The sequence below is a fragment of the Odontesthes bonariensis genome, chromosome 5 (genome assembly GCF_027942865.1).
Source record: "Odontesthes bonariensis isolate fOdoBon6 chromosome 5, fOdoBon6.hap1, whole genome shotgun sequence".
In the NCBI taxonomy this organism is placed as follows: domain Eukaryota; kingdom Metazoa; phylum Chordata; class Actinopteri; order Atheriniformes; family Atherinopsidae; genus Odontesthes; species Odontesthes bonariensis.
Window position 1 is genome coordinate 41950246 of NC_134510.1, and position 17529 is coordinate 41967774.

Sequence of the window (17529 nt, forward strand, 5' to 3'; positions counted from 1 at the left end):
AGAGTAATGCAATGTAATGTACAGTAATGTAATGTACAGTAATGTAATGTAAAGCAATGTAATGTAGAGTAATGTAATGTAATGCAGAGTAATGTAATGTAGAGTAATGTAATGTACAGTAATGTAATGTAGAGTAATGTAATGTAGAGTAATGCAATGTAATGTACAGTAATGTAATGTAGAGTAATGTAATGTAGAGTAATGTAATGTACACTATCAAAACTCCGAGGTTACCAACTTGGTCAGTGATTGTAAGGGCCTGAGTCTCAAGATATTTACCAACGCTGACCTTCTTCTCTTTTCTCCCAAACAGAATGATCTCAGTTTGGTCAATATTGTTCATTAAATTACTGTACATTACATTACATTACATTACTCTACATTAAATTACTGTACATTACATTACTTTACTCTACATTAAATTACTGTACATTACATTAAATTACTGTACATTACATTACTCTACATTAAATTACTGTACATTACATTACATTACTCTACATTAAATTACTGTACATTACATTACTCTACATTAAATTACTGTACATTACATTACATTACATTAAATTACTGTACATTACATTACTCTACATTACATTTCATTACATTAACTTGTATATGCTCCCTATGGATCAGATATTGCAGAATTTTAACATCAATTATCACAGTTATGCAGACGATACACAACTTTATGTGTTTCTGTCACCGGACGACTGCAGCCCAGCAGACGTACTGTGTCAGTGTCTGGAGGAAGTAAACACCTGGATGAGAGAGAATTTTCAGTGAAAAGCTTGTTTTGTTTGTTGTATGTTTGTATTTTTCACTGTGGAAAACTTAAATAAAATATTTCTGGAAAAATAAAAAGACAGCAGCGCTGTAGTTCCTGATGAACTTTTCTGATGTTGTTAACAGAGTCGTCGGCCTCTTAAAGCAGCGGCCGATGGTGACTCGCAGTCCTTTAACTGTCCATCAGCAGAGAGAACGCTACATCAGCAAACAAAGCCGCGACCTCCACCTGGACCTGGGCAGCGCCGCCTCTGTCCTGTCACCTGGGCAGGTGCGCCGGGCCTCCTGAGCCAATGACGCGGCGCTGGAAGAAAACATTACAAAAGGAACATTTACCAAATATTATCACGTTCTAAATAGTTTTATTGATAGATGTCAGTCACCTGTCAGTCTGGGGGTTCCCTCTGTCCAACCAGCGCTCACCTGGAAACACAGGTGAGTCACTACCTCCAGCTGTCAAACATTTGTTCTGACATCATAACAGCAGCAGGATTCTGCTGAGAGGTGAGATACACCAGCAGCCAGGTGCACCAGGTGTTCGCCAGGTGTTCGCCAGGTGTTCGCCAGGTGTTCGCCAGGTGTTCATCAGGTGTTCGCCAGGTGTTCGCCAGGTGTTCGCCAGGTGTTCGCCAGGTGTTCGCCAGGTGTTCATCAGGTGTTCGCCAGGTGTTCGCCAGGTGTTCGCCAGGTGTTCGCCAGGTGTTCGCCAGGTGTTCGCCACGTGTTCGACAGGTGTTCGCCAGGTGTTCGCCACGTGTTCGCCAGGTGTTCGCCAGGTGTTCGCCAGGTGTTCGACAGGTGTTCGCCACGTGTTCGCCAGGTGTTCGCCAGGTGTGCGCCAGGTGTGCGCCAGGTGTGCGCCAGGTGTTTGCCAGGTGTTCACCGGGTGTTCGCCAGGTGTGCACCAGGTGTTCGCCAGGTGTGCGCCAGGTGTTCACCAGGTGTGCGCCAGGTGTTCACCAGGTGTGCGCCAGGTGTTCACCAGGTGTTCGCCAGGTGTTCGCCAGGTGTGCACCAGGTGTGCGCCAGGTCTTCGCCAGGTGTTCGCCAGGTGTTCGCCAGGTGTTCGCCAGGTGTTCGCCAAGTGTTCGCCAGGTGTTCGCCAGGTGTTCGACAGGTGTTCGCCACGTGTTCGACAGGTGTTCGCCAGGTGTTCGCCAGGTGTTCGCCAGGTGTTTGACAGGTGTTCGCCACGTGTTCGCCAGGTGTTCGCCAAGTGTTCGCCAGGTGTTCGCCAGGTGTGCACCAGGTGTTCGCCGGGTGTTCGCCAGGTGTGCACCAGGTGTTTGCCAGGTGTTCACCGGGTGTTCGCCAGGTGTGCGCCAGGTGTGCACCAGGTGTTCGCCAGGTGTTCGCCAGGTGTGCACCAGGTCTTCACCAGGTGTTCTCCAGGTGTTCGCCGGGTGTTCGCCAGGTGTTCGCCACGTGTTCGACAGGTGTTCGACGGGTGTTCGACAGGTGTTCGCCGGGTGTTCACAAGGTGTTCGCCAGGTGTTCGCCAGGTGTTCCCCGGGTGTTCGCCAGGTGTGCACCAGGTGTTCGCCAGGTGTTCGCCACATGTTCGACAGGTGTTCGCCACGTGTTCACCAGGTGTTCGCCAGGTGTGCGCCAGGTGTTCGCCAGGTGTTCCCCGGGTGTTCGCCAGGTGTGCACCAGGTGTTCGCCAGGTGTTCGCCAGGTGTGCGCCAGGTGTTCGCCAGGTGTGCGCCAGGTGTTCGCCAGGTGTTCTCCAGGTGTTCTCCAGGTGTGCGCCAGGTGTTCGCCAGGTGTTCGCCAGGTGTGCGCCAGGTGTGCGCCAGGTGTTCGCCAGGTGTTCTCCAGGTGTTCTCCAGGTGTGCGCCAGGTGTTCGCCAGGTGTGCGCCACGTGTTCGCCAGGTGTTCGCCAGGTGTTCGCCAGGTGTTCGCCAGGTGTCCGTCAGGTGTTCGCCAGGTGTTCGCCAGGTGTTCGCCAGGTGTTCGCCAGGTGTGCACCAGGTGTTCGCCAGGTCTTCGCCAGGTGTTCTCCAGGTGTTCGCCACGTTTTCGCCAGGTGTTCGCCAGGTGTTCGCCAGGTGTGCGCCAGGTGTTCTCCAGGTGTTCGCCAGGTGTTCGCCAGGTGTTCGCCAGGTGTTCGCCAGGTGTGCACCAGGTGTTCGCCAGGTGTTCGCCAGGTGTGCACCAGGTCTTCACCAGGTGTTCTCCAGGTGTTCGCCGGGTGTTCGCCAGGTGTTCGCCACGTGTTCGACGGGTGTTCGACGGGTGTTCGACAGGTGTTCGCCACGTGTTCGACAGGTGTTCGCCGGGTGTTCACAAGGTGTTCGCCAGGTGTTCGCCAGGTGTTCCCCGGGTGTTCGCCAGGTGTGCGCCAGGTGTTCGCCAGGTGTTCGCCACATGTTCGACAGGTGTTCGCCATGTGTTCACCAGGTGTTCGCCAGGTGTGCGCCAGGTGTTCGCCAGGTGTTCCCCGGGTGTTCGCCAGGTGTGCACCAGGTGTTCGCCAGGTGTTCGCCAGGTGTGCGCCAGGTGTTCGCCAGGTGTGCGCCAGGTGTTCGCCAGGTGTTCTCCAGGTGTTCTCCAGGTGTGCGCCAGGTGTTCGCCAGGTGTTCGCCAGGTGTGCGCCAGGTGTTCGCCAGGTGTGCGCCAGGTGTGCGCCAGGTGTTCTCCAGGTGTTCTCCAGGTGTGCGCCAGGTGTTCGCCAGGTGTGCGCCACGTGTTCGCCAGGTGTTCGCCAGGTGTTCGCCAGGTGTTCGCCAGGTGTCCGTCAGGTGTTCGCCAGGTGTTCACCAGGTGTTCGCCAGGTGTTCGCCAGGTGTGCACCAGGTGTTCGCCAGGTCTTCGCCAGGTGTTCTCCAGGTGTTCGCCACGTTTTCGCCAGGTGTTCGCCAGGTGTTCGCCAGGTGTTCTCCAGGTGTTCGCCAGGTGTTCGCCAGGTGTTCGCCAGGTGTTCGCCAGGTGTGCACCAGGTGTGCGCCAGGTGTGCGCCAGGTGTTCGCCAGGTGTGCGCCAGGTGTGCGCCAGGTGTGCACCAGGTGTGCGCCACGTGTTCACCAGGTGTTCGCCACGTGTTCGCCAGGTGTTCGCCAGGTGTGCACCAGGTGTGCACCAGGTGTTCGCCAGGTGTTCGCCAGGTGTGCACCAGGTCTTCACCAGGTGTTCTCCAGGTGTTCGCCACGTGTTCGCCAGGTGTTCGCCACGTGTTCGACAGGTGTTCGACAGGTGTTCGACAGGTGTTCGACAGGTGTTCGACAGGTGTGCGCCAGGTGTTCGCCACATGTTCGACAGGTGTTCGCCACGTGTTCACCAGGTGTTCGCCAGGTGTGCGCCAGGTGTTCGCCAGGTGTTCACCGGGTGTTCGCCAGGTGTGCACCAGGTGTTCGCCAGGTCTTCGCCAGGTGTTCGCCAGGTGTTCGCCAGGTGTTCGCCAGGTGTGCGCCAGGTGTTCGCCAGGTGTTCTCCAGGTGTTCTCCAGGTGTGCGCCAGGTGTTCGGCAGGTGTTCGCCAGGTGTTCTCCAGGTGTTCGCCACGTGTTCGCCAGGTGTTCGACAGGTGTGCGCCACGTGTTCACCAGGTGTTCACCAGGTGTTCGCCAGGTGTTCACCAGGTGTTCGCCAGGTGTTCACCAGGTGTTCGCCAGGTGTTCGCCAGGTGTTCGCCAGGTGTGCACCAGGTGTTCGCCAGGTGTTCGCCAGGTGTTCTCCAGGTGTTCGCCACGTGTTCGCCAGGTGTTCGCCAGGTGTGCGCCAGGTGTTCTCCAGGTGTTCGCCAGGTGTTCGCCACGTGTTCGCCAGGTGTTCGCCAGGTGTGCGCCAGGTGTTCGCCAGGTGTTCACCGGGTGTTCGCCAGGTGTGCACCAGGTGTTCGCCAGGTCTTCGCCAGGTGTTCGCCAGGTGTGCGCCAGGTGTTCGCCAGGTGTTCTCCAGGTGTTCTCCAGGTGTGCGCCAGGTGTTCGGCAGGTGTTCGCCAGGTGTTCTCCAGGTGTTCGCCACGTGTTCGCCAGGTGTTCGACAGGTGTGCGCCACGTGTTCACCAGGTGTTCACCAGGTGTTCGCCAGGTGTTCGCCAGGTGTTCGCCAGGTGTTCGCCAGGTGTGCACCAGGTGTTCGCCAGGTGTTCGCCAGGTGTTCTCCAGGTGTTCGCCACGTGTTCGCCAGGTGTTCGCCAGGTGTGCGCCAGGTGTTCTCCAGGTGTTCGCCAGGTGTTCGCCACGTGTTCGCCAGGTGTTCGCCAGGTGTGCACCAGGTGTGCACCAGGTGTTCGCTAGGTGTTCGCCAGGTGTGCACCAGGTGTTCGCCAAGGTGTTCGTTTCAAGCTGGAACAGGTGATAGGTACTTACCTGGCTCCTCCCCACTCTGCTCCTTTGGTTGCTGATTGGCTGCAGCAGCTGGACTCTGTGTGATGTCACTCTTTCTGCGAGGGGGCGGAGTCTGTGTGATGTCACTCTTTCTGTGAGGGGGCGGAGTCAGAACATGAGCACAGAACTGGTCACCGGACTGAACTTTCACTCTGTCAGTTACCTGAGAGCCTGCCTCACAGGTGGGCTGAGGGGGCGGGGCATCTGTGAGAGAAAGAAAGTGGGTGGAGCTGTGAGCTGTGGTGGGTGGATTAGTGGTGGGTGGGGCTGTGGTGGGTGGAGCTGTGGTGGGTGGAGCTGTGGTGGGTGGAGCAGTGGTGGGTGGAGCAGTGGTGGGTGGAGCTGTGTGGGTGGAGCAGTGGTGGGTGGAGCTGTGGTGGGTGGAGCTGTGGTGGGTGGAGCTGTGGTGGGTGGAGCAGTGTGGGTGGAGCAGTGTGGGTGGAGCAGTGTGGGTGGAGCTGTGGTGGGTGGAGCAGTGTGGGTGGAGCAGTGTGGGTGGAGCTGTGGTGGGTGGAGCAGTGTGGGTGGAGCAGTGTGGGTGGAGCTGTGGTGGGTGGAGCTGTGGTCTGACCTGTGGTCTGACCTGCAGACTGACGGTCAGCTTCTGCTGCAGGGCCGCAGTGAGTCGCTCCACCAGTCGATCCTGAACACCTCCACCTTCCTGAGGAGAAGAACAGGAGCTGTGATTGGTCAGAATGATCTGATGGTTCCCCTCATGACATCACTGCTCTCATTTCAGAATAAAGAGATCACTGATGGGCTAACAAGGAACCATGTGACAGGAAATGACATCATGGTTATCACAGCTTTTATGTTCCAGGTGAGTTACCTCACAGTGAGCCAGGGCGCTCAGAGCCTCTTTGTAGAGCTGAACAGCTTTCTGCTGCTTCCTTTGCCTAAGGTAACACTCCGCCAAGGACTCACACACCTGCACCTGAGCCATGTGATCCTCTGCAGACACACAGGTAAGAACACCTGATCACTGCTGACACACAGGAGAACACTGAATTAATTACCTGTGTCCCTAAACCCCTGCAGAGCCAGGATGAAGCTCTCCGCTGCCTCATCTTCTTCACCCAGCTCACTGCGAGCATACGCCAGGTTACTGAAACATTGAGCCTGGTCACCACGGCAACCCAGGGAGCCTGCAGAAAAAGATTACATTACATTACATTACACTTAGCTGACGCTTTTTTATCCAAAGCGACTTACATCTTATTTAGATACAGGGTATTGGTTACAGGCCCTGGAGCAATGTGGGGTTAGGTGCCTTGCTCAAGGGCACTTCAGCCATGAATGGAGGTGTAGGGAGAGGTAATGGCGGGCCTTGAACTTGCAACCCTCTGATCTTAAGTCCACCTCTCTAACCACTAGGCCACGGCTGCCCCCCCGGATGCACCGGTAGATGAGGTCTGAGGTGTGATTGATAAAATAATAAACTGTCTCATTGATAAACCTCCAAACATGTGTGGTGACAGCTGACTGACATGTGACAGACAGGTGACTGACATGTGACAGACAGCTGACTGACATGTGACTGACATGTGACAGACAGGTGACTGACAGGTGACTGACATGTGACAGACAGGTGACTGACATGTGACAGACAGCTGACTGACAGGTGACTGACATGTGACAGACAGCTGACTGACAGCTGACTGACATGTGACAGACAGGTGACTGACATGTGACAGACAGCTGACTGACAGGTGACTGACATGTGACAGACAGGTGACTGACATGTGACAGACATGTGACTGACATGTGACTGACATGTGATAGACAGGTGACTGACATGTAACTGACAGGTGACTGACATGTGACAGAAAGGTGACTGACATGTGACAGAAAGGTGACTGACAGGTGACTGACAGGTGACTGACAGGTGACTGACATGGGACTGACATGTGACAGACGTGACAGAAAAGTGACTGACATGTGTGGTGACAAGTGACTGACATGTGACAGACAGCTGACTGACATGTGACAGACAGGTGACTGACATGTGACAGACAAGAGACTGACATGTGACAGACATGTGACTGACATCTGACAGACAGGTGACTGACATCTGACAGACAGGTGACTGAAATTTGACTGACATGTGACAGACAGCTGACTGACAGGTGACTGACAGGTGACTGACATGTGACAGACAGCTGACTGACAGGTGACTGACATGTGACTGACATGTGACTGACATGTGACTGACATGTGACAGACAGCTGACTGACAGGTGACTGACATGTGACAGACATGTGACTGACATGTGACTGACATGTGACTGACAGGTGACTGACATGTGACTGACATCTGACAGACAGCTGACTGACAGGTGACTGACATCTGACAGACAGCTGACTGACATGTGACAGACAGCTGACTGACATGTGACAGACAGGTGACTGACATGTGACTGACATGTGACAGACAGCTGACTGTCAGGTGACTGACAGGTGACTGACATGTGACTGACATGTGACTGACAGGTGACAGACAGCTGACTGACATGTGACTGACAGGTGACTGACATGTGACAGAAAGGTGAATGACATGTGTGGTGACAAGTGACTGACATGTGACAGACAGCTGACTGACATGTGACAGACAGCTGACTGACATGTGACTGACATGTGACAGACATGTGACAGAAAAGTGAATGACATGTGTGGTGACAAGTGACTGACATGTGACAGACAGCTGACTGACATGTGACAGACATGTGACTGACATGTGACAGACATGTGACAGACATGTGACTGACAGGTGACTGACATGTGACAGACATGTGACTGACATGTGACTGACAGGTGACTGACAGGTGACTGACAGGTGACTGACAGGTGACTGACAGGTGACTGACATGTGACTGACATGTGACTGACAGGTGACTGACATCTGACAGACAGCTGACAGACAGCTGACTGACATGTGACAGACAGGTGACTGACATGTGACTGACATGTGACAGACATGTGACTGAAAGGTGACTGAGAGGTGACTGACAGGTGACTGACATGTGACTGACATGTGACTGACATGTGACTGACAGGTGACTGACATGTGACTGACAGGTGACTGACAGCTGACTGATAGGTGACTGACATGGGACTGACAGGTGACTGACATGTGACTAACAGGTGACTGACATGTGTGGTGACAGGTGACTGACATATGACAGACAGCTGACTGACATGTGACAGACAGGTGACTGACATGTGACTGACATGTGACAGACAGCTGACTGATAGGTGACTGACATGGGACTGACAGGTGACTGACATGTGACTGACAGGTGACTGACAGGTGACTGACATGTGACTGACATGTGACTGACATGTGACTGATATGTGACTGACAGGTGACTGACAGGTGACTGATAGGTGACAGCCATTTGACAGAAAGGTGACTGACATGTGACTGACATGTGACAGACAGCTGACTGACATGTGACAGACAGGTGACTGACATGTGACAGACATGTGACAGACAGGTGACTGACATGTGACTGACATGTGACTGACATGTGACAGACAGGTGACTGACATGTGACAGACAGGTTACTGACATGTGACAGACAGCTGACTGACATGTGACTGACATGTGTGGTGACAGGTGACTGACATGTGACTGACATGTGACTGACATGTGTGGTGACAGTTGCCTGACATGTGACATACAGCTGACTGACATGTAACAGACAGGTGACAGACAGGTGACTGACATGTGACTGACATGTGACAGACAGGTGACTGACATGTGACAGACATTTGACTGACATGTGACTGACATGTGACTGTCTTGTGACAGACAGGTGACTGACATGTGACTGACAGGTGACAGACAGGTGACTGACATTGGTGGTGACAGGTGACTGACATGCGTGGTAACAAGTGACTGACATGCGTGGTGACAGGTGACTGACATGTGTGGTAACAAGTTACTGACATGCGTGGTGACAGGTGACTGACATGTGACTGACATGTGACAGACATGTGACTGACATGTGACTGAGAGGTGACTGACAGGTGACTGACATGTGACTGACATCTGACAGACAGCTGACAGACAGCTGACTGACATGTGACAGACAGGTGACTGACATGTGACTGACATGTGACAGACATGTGACTGAAAGGTGACTGAGAGGTGACTGACAGGTGACTGACATGTGACTGACATGTGACTGACATGTGACTGACAGGTGACTGACATGTGACTGACAGGTGACTGACAGCTGACTGATAGGTGACTGACATGGGACTGACAGGTGACTGACATGTGACTAACAGGTGACTGACATGTGTGGTGACAGGTGACTGACATATGACAGACAGCTGACTGACATGTGACAGACAGGTGACTGACATGTGACTGACATGTGACAGACAGCTGACTGATAGGTGACTGACATGGGACTGACAGGTGACTGACATGTGACTGACAGGTGACTGACAGGTGACTGACATGTGACTGACATGTGACTGACATGTGACTGATATGTGACTGACAGGTGACTGACAGGTGACTGATAGGTGACAGCCATTTGACAGAAAGGTGACTGACATGTGACTGACATGTGACAGACAGCTGACTGACATGTGACAGACAGGTGACTGACATGTGACAGACATGTGACAGACAGGTGACTGACATGTGACTGACATGTGACTGACATGTGACAGACAGGTGACTGACATGTGACAGACAGGTTACTGACATGTGACAGACAGCTGACTGACATGTGACTGACATGTGTGGTGACAGGTGACTGACATGTGACTGACATGTGACTGACATGTGTGGTGACAGTTGCCTGACATGTGACATACAGCTGACTGACATGTAACAGACAGGTGACAGACAGGTGACTGACATGTGACTGACATGTGACAGACAGGTGACTGACATGTGACAGACATTTGACTGACATGTGACTGACATGTGACTGTCTTGTGACAGACAGGTGACTGACATGTGACTGACAGGTGACAGACAGGTGACTGACATTGGTGGTGACAGGTGACTGACATGCGTGGTAACAAGTGACTGACATGCGTGGTGACAGGTGACTGACATGTGTGGTAACAAGTTACTGACATGCGTGGTGACAGGTGACTGACATGTGACTGACATGTGACAGACATGTGACTGACATGTGACTGAGAGGTGACTGACAGGTGACTGACATGTGACTGACAGGTGACTGACAGGTGACTGACATGTGACTGACATGTGACTGACAGGTGACTGACATGTGACTGACAGGTGACTGACAGGTGACTGACAGGTGACTGACATGTGACTGACATGTGTGGTGACAGGTGACTGACATATGACAGACAGCTGACTGACATGTGACAGACAGGTGACTGACATGTGACTGACATGTGACAGACAGCTGACTGATAGGTGACTGACATGGGACTGACAGGTGACTGACATGTGACTGACAGGTGACTGACAGGTGACTGACATGTGACTGACAGGTGACTGACATGTGACTGATATGTGACTGACAGGTGACTGACAGGTGACTGACATGTGACAGCTATTTGACAGAAAGGTGACTGACATGTGACTGACATGTGACAGACAGCTGACTGACATGTGACAGACATGTGACAGACAGGTGACTGACATGTGACTGACATGTGACAGACAGGTGACTGACATGTGACAGACAGGTTACTGACATGTGACAGACAGCTGACTGACATGTGACTGACATGTGTGGTGACAGTTGCCTGACATGTGACATACAGCTGACTGACATGTGACAGACAGGTGACAGACAGGTGACTGACATGTGACTGACATGTGACAGACAGGTGACTGACATGTGACAGACATTTGACTGACATGTGACTGACATGTGACTGTCTTGTGACAGACAGGTGACTGACATGTGACTGACATGTGACAGACAGGTGACTGACATGCGTGGTGACAGGTAACTGACATCTGACAGACAGCTGACTGACATGTGACTGACATGTGACAGACATGTGACTGACATTGGTGGTGACAGGTGACTGACATGCGTGGTGACAGGTGACTGACATGTGTGGTAACAAGTGACTGACATGCGTGGTGACAGGTGACTGACATGTGTGGTAACAAGTTACTGACATGCGTGGTGACAGGTGACTGACATGTGTGGTAACAAGTGACTGACATGCGTGGTGAAAGGTGACTGACGTGTGGTGACAGGTGACTGACATGCATGGTGACAGGTGACTGACATGCGTGGTGACAGGTAACTGACATGTGACAGACAGCTGACTGACAGGTGACTGACATGTGACTGACATGTGACAGACAGGTGACTGACATGTGACAGACAGGTGACTGACATGTGACTGACATGCGTGGTGACAGGTGACTGACATGCGTGGTGACAGGTAACTGACAGGTGACTGGCATACGTGGTGACAGGTGACTGACATGCGTGGTGACAGGTGACTGACATGTGTGGTAACAGGTGACTGACATGTGACAGACATTTGACTGACATGTGACTGACATGTGACTGTCTTGTGACAGACAGGTGACTGACATGTGACTGACATGTGACAGACAGGTGACTGACATGCGTGGTGACAGGTAACTGACATCTGACAGACAGCTGACTGACATGTGACTGACATGTGACAGACATGTGACTGACATTGGTGGTGACAGGTGACTGACATGCGTGGTGACAGGTGACTGACATGTGTGGTAACAAGTGACTGACATGCGTGGTGACAGGTGACTGACATGTGTGGTAACAAGTTACTGACATGCGTGGTGACAGGTGACTGACGTGTGGTAACAAGTGACTGACATGCGTGGTGAAAGGTGACTGACGTGTGGTGACAGGTGACTGACATGCATGGTGACAGGTGACTGACATGCGTGGTGACAGGTAACTGACATGTGACAGACAGCTGACTGACAGGTGACTGACATGTGACAGACAGGTGACTGACATGTGACAGACAGGTGACTGACATGTGACTGACATGCGTGGTGACAGGTGACTGACATGCGTGGTGACAGGTAACTGACAGGTGACTGGCATACGTGGTGACAGGTGACTGACATGCGTGGTGACAGGTGACTGACATGTGTGGTAACAAGTGACTGACATGTGACTGACATGTGACTGACATGTGACAGACAGGTGACTGACATGTGACTGATATGCGTGGTGACAGGTGACTGACATGCGTGGTGACAGGTAACTGACAGGTTACTGACATGCATGGTGACAGGTGACTGACATGCGTGGTGACAGGTAACTGACAGGTTACTGACATGCATGGTGACAGGTGACTGACATGCGTGGTGACAGGTGACTGACATGTGTGGTGACAGGTGACTGACATGCGTGGTGACAGGTAACTGACAGGTGACTGACATGTGTGGTGACAGGTGACTGACATGCGTGGTGACAGGTAACTGACAGGTGACTGACATGCGTGGTGACAGGTGACTGACATGTGTGGTGACAGGTGACTGACATGCGTGGTGACAGGTAACTGACAGGTGACTGACATGCGTGGTGACAGGTAACTGACAGGTGACTGACATGCGTGGTGACAGGTGACTGACATGCGTGGTGACAGGTAACTGACAGGTGACTGACGTGTGGTAACAAGTGACTGACATGCGTGGTGACTGACGTGAGGTGACTGACAGGTGCCTGACAGGTGACTGACAGGTGCCTGACAGGTGACTGACAGGTGCCTGACAGGTGACTGACAGGTGTCTGAAAGGTGACTGACGTGAGGTGACTGACAGGTGTCTGAAAGGTGACTGACGTGAGGTGACTGACAGGTGACTGACAGGTGCCTGACAGGTGACTGACGTGAGGTGACTGACAGGTGCCTGACAGGTGCGGTGACTCACCGTACATCCCCACAGCGAGCCTGTGGTAGTGCACAGCAGGTCTGAACTGGCCCACAGAGTTCAGGGCAGCTCCCAGGTTGTGCAGCACTTTGGCCTGGAGGTGGGGCCACTGAGCTGCGGGGCCCAGGGCCCGCTGGAAACATTGCACCCCATCCTGGAAACACCTGAGCCGGCAGTAAAACACGCCCACCGACAGGTACAGTTCACCTGGACAACATCAGAGGAGTTAGTGATCGACCTATTGATGAATCTATTATTCTATTGATAGAAGGTGATTACCCTGAGTTCTGAGGTCAGTGATGCTGTCTGTCAAACTCAGACAATCGTCCAGCACGCTGCTGACGTCATCCTGGCTGAACTGATCTGATTGGATCATGTGACTTCCTGCCTCTTTCAGGGCGATGGCTGCAGAATCCAACATGGAAGAAACTCTGTAACTTTCTGCCGCTCGCAGGAAACCCTGAACCGCCAGAGACCAGTTCTGTAATACAAGAGAACACCTGTTACACCTGACACACCTTTCACACCTGTTACACCTGTTACACCTGTTAAACCACTGATGCTTTGCGGTAAGAAGTATTGCATCACTTCCTGTTATCTTGATTGTATTTTGTGAAATTTCTTGCTCCTCTTGGATTATTTAAAATAATTGTTTCTTCTTATAAGTGACACATTTTCGAATATTGAACCCGATCACAGTACTTGTTCAATGCGAACACTCACTCCTACAGATATTTGGTGTTTGTTTTAGCCAGTACGGAGCCACCTAGCGTAGCTAACCCTGTGCAGAACCCGAGCAGCCGGGATCACAGGGTTGCTGGGTGACTGTCAGGAAGAGGCATAGCTCTAAAGTCAAGCCCGTTGTTCACCATCGACCTGTCCACGCTTCAAACAGATTTTCCCCACTCAGCGACACACCCGCTGAGGACAAAACCCTGGTAACTGGCAGCTCTATAGTCAGAAACGTGGCATTAGAGGCACCAGCGGCCATAGTCAGATGCATTCCAGGGGCCCCAGCGGGCGACGTAGAATCCTATTTAAATCTGCTGGCTAAGGATAAACGTAAATACGGTAAAATAGTTATTCACGTCGGCGGTAATGACACCCGGTTACGCCAATCGGAGGTCACCTAAGTTAACGTTAACGTGCCAAAACAATGTGGGACTCCGTAGTTTTCTCTGGACCCCTGCCAAATCTGACCAGTGATGACATGTTTAGTCGCATGTCCTCCTACAATCGCTGGTTGTCTAGATGGTGTCCAGCAAACAACGTGGGCTACAGAGATAATTGGCAATCTTTCTGGATAAAATCTGGTCTGATGAGGAGAGACGGCATCCATCCCACTTTGGAAGGAGCAGCTCTCATTTCTAGAAATATGGACGAATTTATTAGTCACCCAAAGACATGACAACCCAGGACTGGTCAGAAGAGGCTGGCTCCTTCGCGCCTTCTGCATCGCTCTGATTGGTTGTTGCGCCATCCTATTGCGTGGCATTGAGTGCAGAGGCAACTTAACAGAACACCGTTTATCCCGCCCACACTGCTGTAGGGGTCTGGCTTGCTAGGCTACTGATACACCTGAGCCAGATTAGGGTTGTGTTGGTTCTCTGGTTCTGATGCCCACCTGGGTTCTGCTGTGGCAGCGGCCCATCTCCATGCAGGCGTCGCCCTCGTTTCCTCCGTCTCCCTGCGACCTGTACAGCTGAGCGGCCTGCAGGAAGTAGGCGGCGGCCTCTCGGCTCTGGCCCAGTGCATTGTGGGCCACGGCCAGATTAAACTGGAGGTCGGGAAGACGGTCTGCCTTTGGACCGGGCTGAGCCCGCTGGAGGAAGTCCACACCTTTCTGAGGTCGGCCCACCTCCACGTAGGCAGCTCCCAGGTTAAAGGAGCAGGCCCGGAGGACCCGGGAGTCCTGCAGCTGAGGGCAGCAGAGCGGGAAATGTAGTTTCTGCAAGAACTGCTGATATTACTGAGTCCCACCCTGTGTGTGAGCTGTCTGCGACCTCTGACCTCTGACCCTGACCTCTGGGAACTGCTGATATTACTGAGTCCCACCCTGTGTGTAAGCTGTCTGTGACCTCTGACCCCGACCTCTGACCCTGACCTCTCACCTCTGACCTCTCACCTGTCCCTCTGACCTCTCACCTGTCCCTCTGACCTCTCACCTCTGACCTGTCCCTCTGACCTTGACCTCTGACCTCTCACCTGTGCTGCAGTCTTCAGAGCCTCTTTGAAGCAGCTGACGGCGTCCTGCGGCCGGCGCTCCTGCAGAGCTTCGTGACCAGCGGCTGTTAACTCCTCGATGTCCATCGTCCTCCTCTGCATCTTCCTCTTACTCCTCCTCCTCCTCACCTCTTCATCACCTGGTGGAGGCTCATCAGACGCCATGCTGCGTCCTCAGCAGGACAGCTCGCCTGAACAGAGTCTGAAAACAGACCAAATGATCAGGATTCCTGCTCAATACAACCAGGAAAATGCAGTGAAAGGTGTCAGATTTAAGGCCGCAGTTACAGGTGTTCACCAGCAGGTGGAATAATAACAAGGAGCAAAGCTTCAGTCCAGCAGAAACATCATTACCTCACTGACACTGATCACATTATTGATCTCTGAGGAGAGAAGCTGCTTCCATCGTCCTGAGAAAACAGGGTTCTGATTATATTATTTATTATTATATTTAGGATGGCTTTAATACTCAGTAGCATGATGACACTTTTATCTTATTTTATCTTTCAGCTTTCACTGTTCTTTTATTGTTTTGACTTATTCTTGTCTTTATTTATTACCTGCTGTAAAGCATTTTGGTACACCGTAAGGATTGGCTGTAAAGGGCTGTAGAAATAAATATAAATAAATAAATAAAAAACATTTACATTTACATTCTAAGGTTTCCAATTCTCTGACTCCAACACCTCTGAAATCAGAAAAAAGAATCAGAGACAGAAACATAATTCTCAGAGGGATTAAAGCAGAAATGATGTAGTTAAAGGTGCACAGACCGATCCTACAGCCGCTAACCAGCTGCTAACCACCCATTAACCAGCCGCTAACCAGCCACTAACCAGCCGCTAACCAGCCACTAACCAGCCGCTAACCAGCCATTAACCAGTGGCTAACCAGCTGCTAACCAGCCGCTAACCATCTGCTAATAGGCCACTAACCAGCTGCTAACCAGCCACTAACCAGCCGCTAACCACCCATTAACCAGCTGCTAACCAGCCATTAACCAGCTGCTAACCAGCCACTAACCAGACGCTAACCAGCCATTAACCAGCTGCTAACCAGCCATTAACCAGCTGCTAACCAGCCACTAACCAGCTGCTAACCACCCATTAACCAGCCGCTAACCCGACACTAACCAGCCGCTAACCAGACACTAACCAGCTGCTAACCAGCCACTAACCAGCCGCTAACCATCTGCTAACCAGCCACTAACGACACATTAACCAGCCGCTAACCTCCCATTAACCAGCCGCTAACTACCCACTAACCAGCCGCTAACCAGACACTAACCAGCTGCTAACTACCCACTAACCAGCCGCTAACCAGACACTAACCAGCTGCTAACTAGCCACTAACCAGCTGCTAACCAGCCACTAACCAGCCGCTAACTACCCACTAACCAGCCGCTAACCAGCCACTAACCAGCTGCTAACCAGCCACTAACCAGCCGCTAACCATCTGCTAATAGGACACTAACCAGCTGCTAACTAGCCACTAACCAGCTGCTAACCAGCCACTAACCAGCCGCTAACCATCTGCTAGTAGCCCACTAACAAGCTGCTAACCACACATTAACCAGCCACAAACCACATATTAACCAGCCGCTAACCACCCATTAACCAGCCGCTAACCAGCCACTAACCAGCTGCTAACCAGCCGCTAACCATCTGCTAATAGGCCACTAACCAGCTGCTAACCTGCTACTAACCAGCCGATAACCACTCAAACAGCTGCTAACCACCCACTAACCAGCGGCTAACCAGCCATTAACCAGCCACTAACCAGCCATTGACCAGTCGCTAACCAGCCACTAACCAGCTGCTAACCACCCATTAACCAGCTGCTAACTAGCCACTAACCAGCTGCTAACCAGCCATTAACCAGCTGCTAACCAGCCACTAACCAGTCACTAACCAGCTGCTAACAGGCACACTCACAGCCTTTAGCTGAGGTCAGAGCCCCTATGCATTCACCTGCAAACAAGGAAACATATTTTTACCTGGTAAATAGACAGCTAGCTAACGTTGTACCCATATTTGTACCTGGTAAATAGACAGCTAGCTAACGTTGTACCCATATTTTTACCTGGTAAATAGACAGCTAGCTAACGTTGTACCCATATTTTTACCTGGTAAATAGACAGCTAGCTAACGTTGTGCCCATATTTTTACCTGGTAAATAGACAGCTAGCTAACGTTGTACCCATATTTTTACCTGGTAAATAGACAGCAAGCTAACGTTGTACCAGCTCTTTTAGTTTGTCTCGGTCGCTATGGCAACACGGAAGCACTCCCAA

The 17529-nt window shown here is 52.1% G+C and overlaps 1 protein-coding gene across 2 annotated transcripts; it reads right to left on the reverse strand.

Annotated features, from left to right (window-relative positions):
• Positions 1-673: 673 nt before the first annotated feature.
• On the reverse strand, positions 674-17495 carry ttc24 (tetratricopeptide repeat domain 24). Of its 2 annotated transcripts, none has more exons than XM_075466878.1 (12): positions 17448-17495; positions 15219-15438; positions 14638-14931; positions 13293-13494; positions 13014-13220; positions 6134-6262; positions 5947-6068; positions 5689-5778; positions 5281-5321; positions 5100-5209; positions 1170-1209; positions 674-1090 (listed from the first exon to the last, which is right to left on the reverse strand). In XM_075466878.1, exons 2-12 carry the CDS (start codon positions 15399-15401, stop codon positions 985-987), a joined length of 1524 nt encoding a protein of 507 aa, XP_075322993.1. In that variant the 5' UTR covers positions 15402-15438; positions 17448-17495; the 3' UTR covers positions 674-984. The 2 variants fall into 2 exon arrangements, with proteins under 2 accessions (XP_075322993.1, XP_075322994.1); XM_075466879.1 differs by lacking the exon at positions 17448-17495 and adding an exon at positions 15591-15638.
• Between the last annotated feature and the right edge of the window lie 34 nt (positions 17496-17529).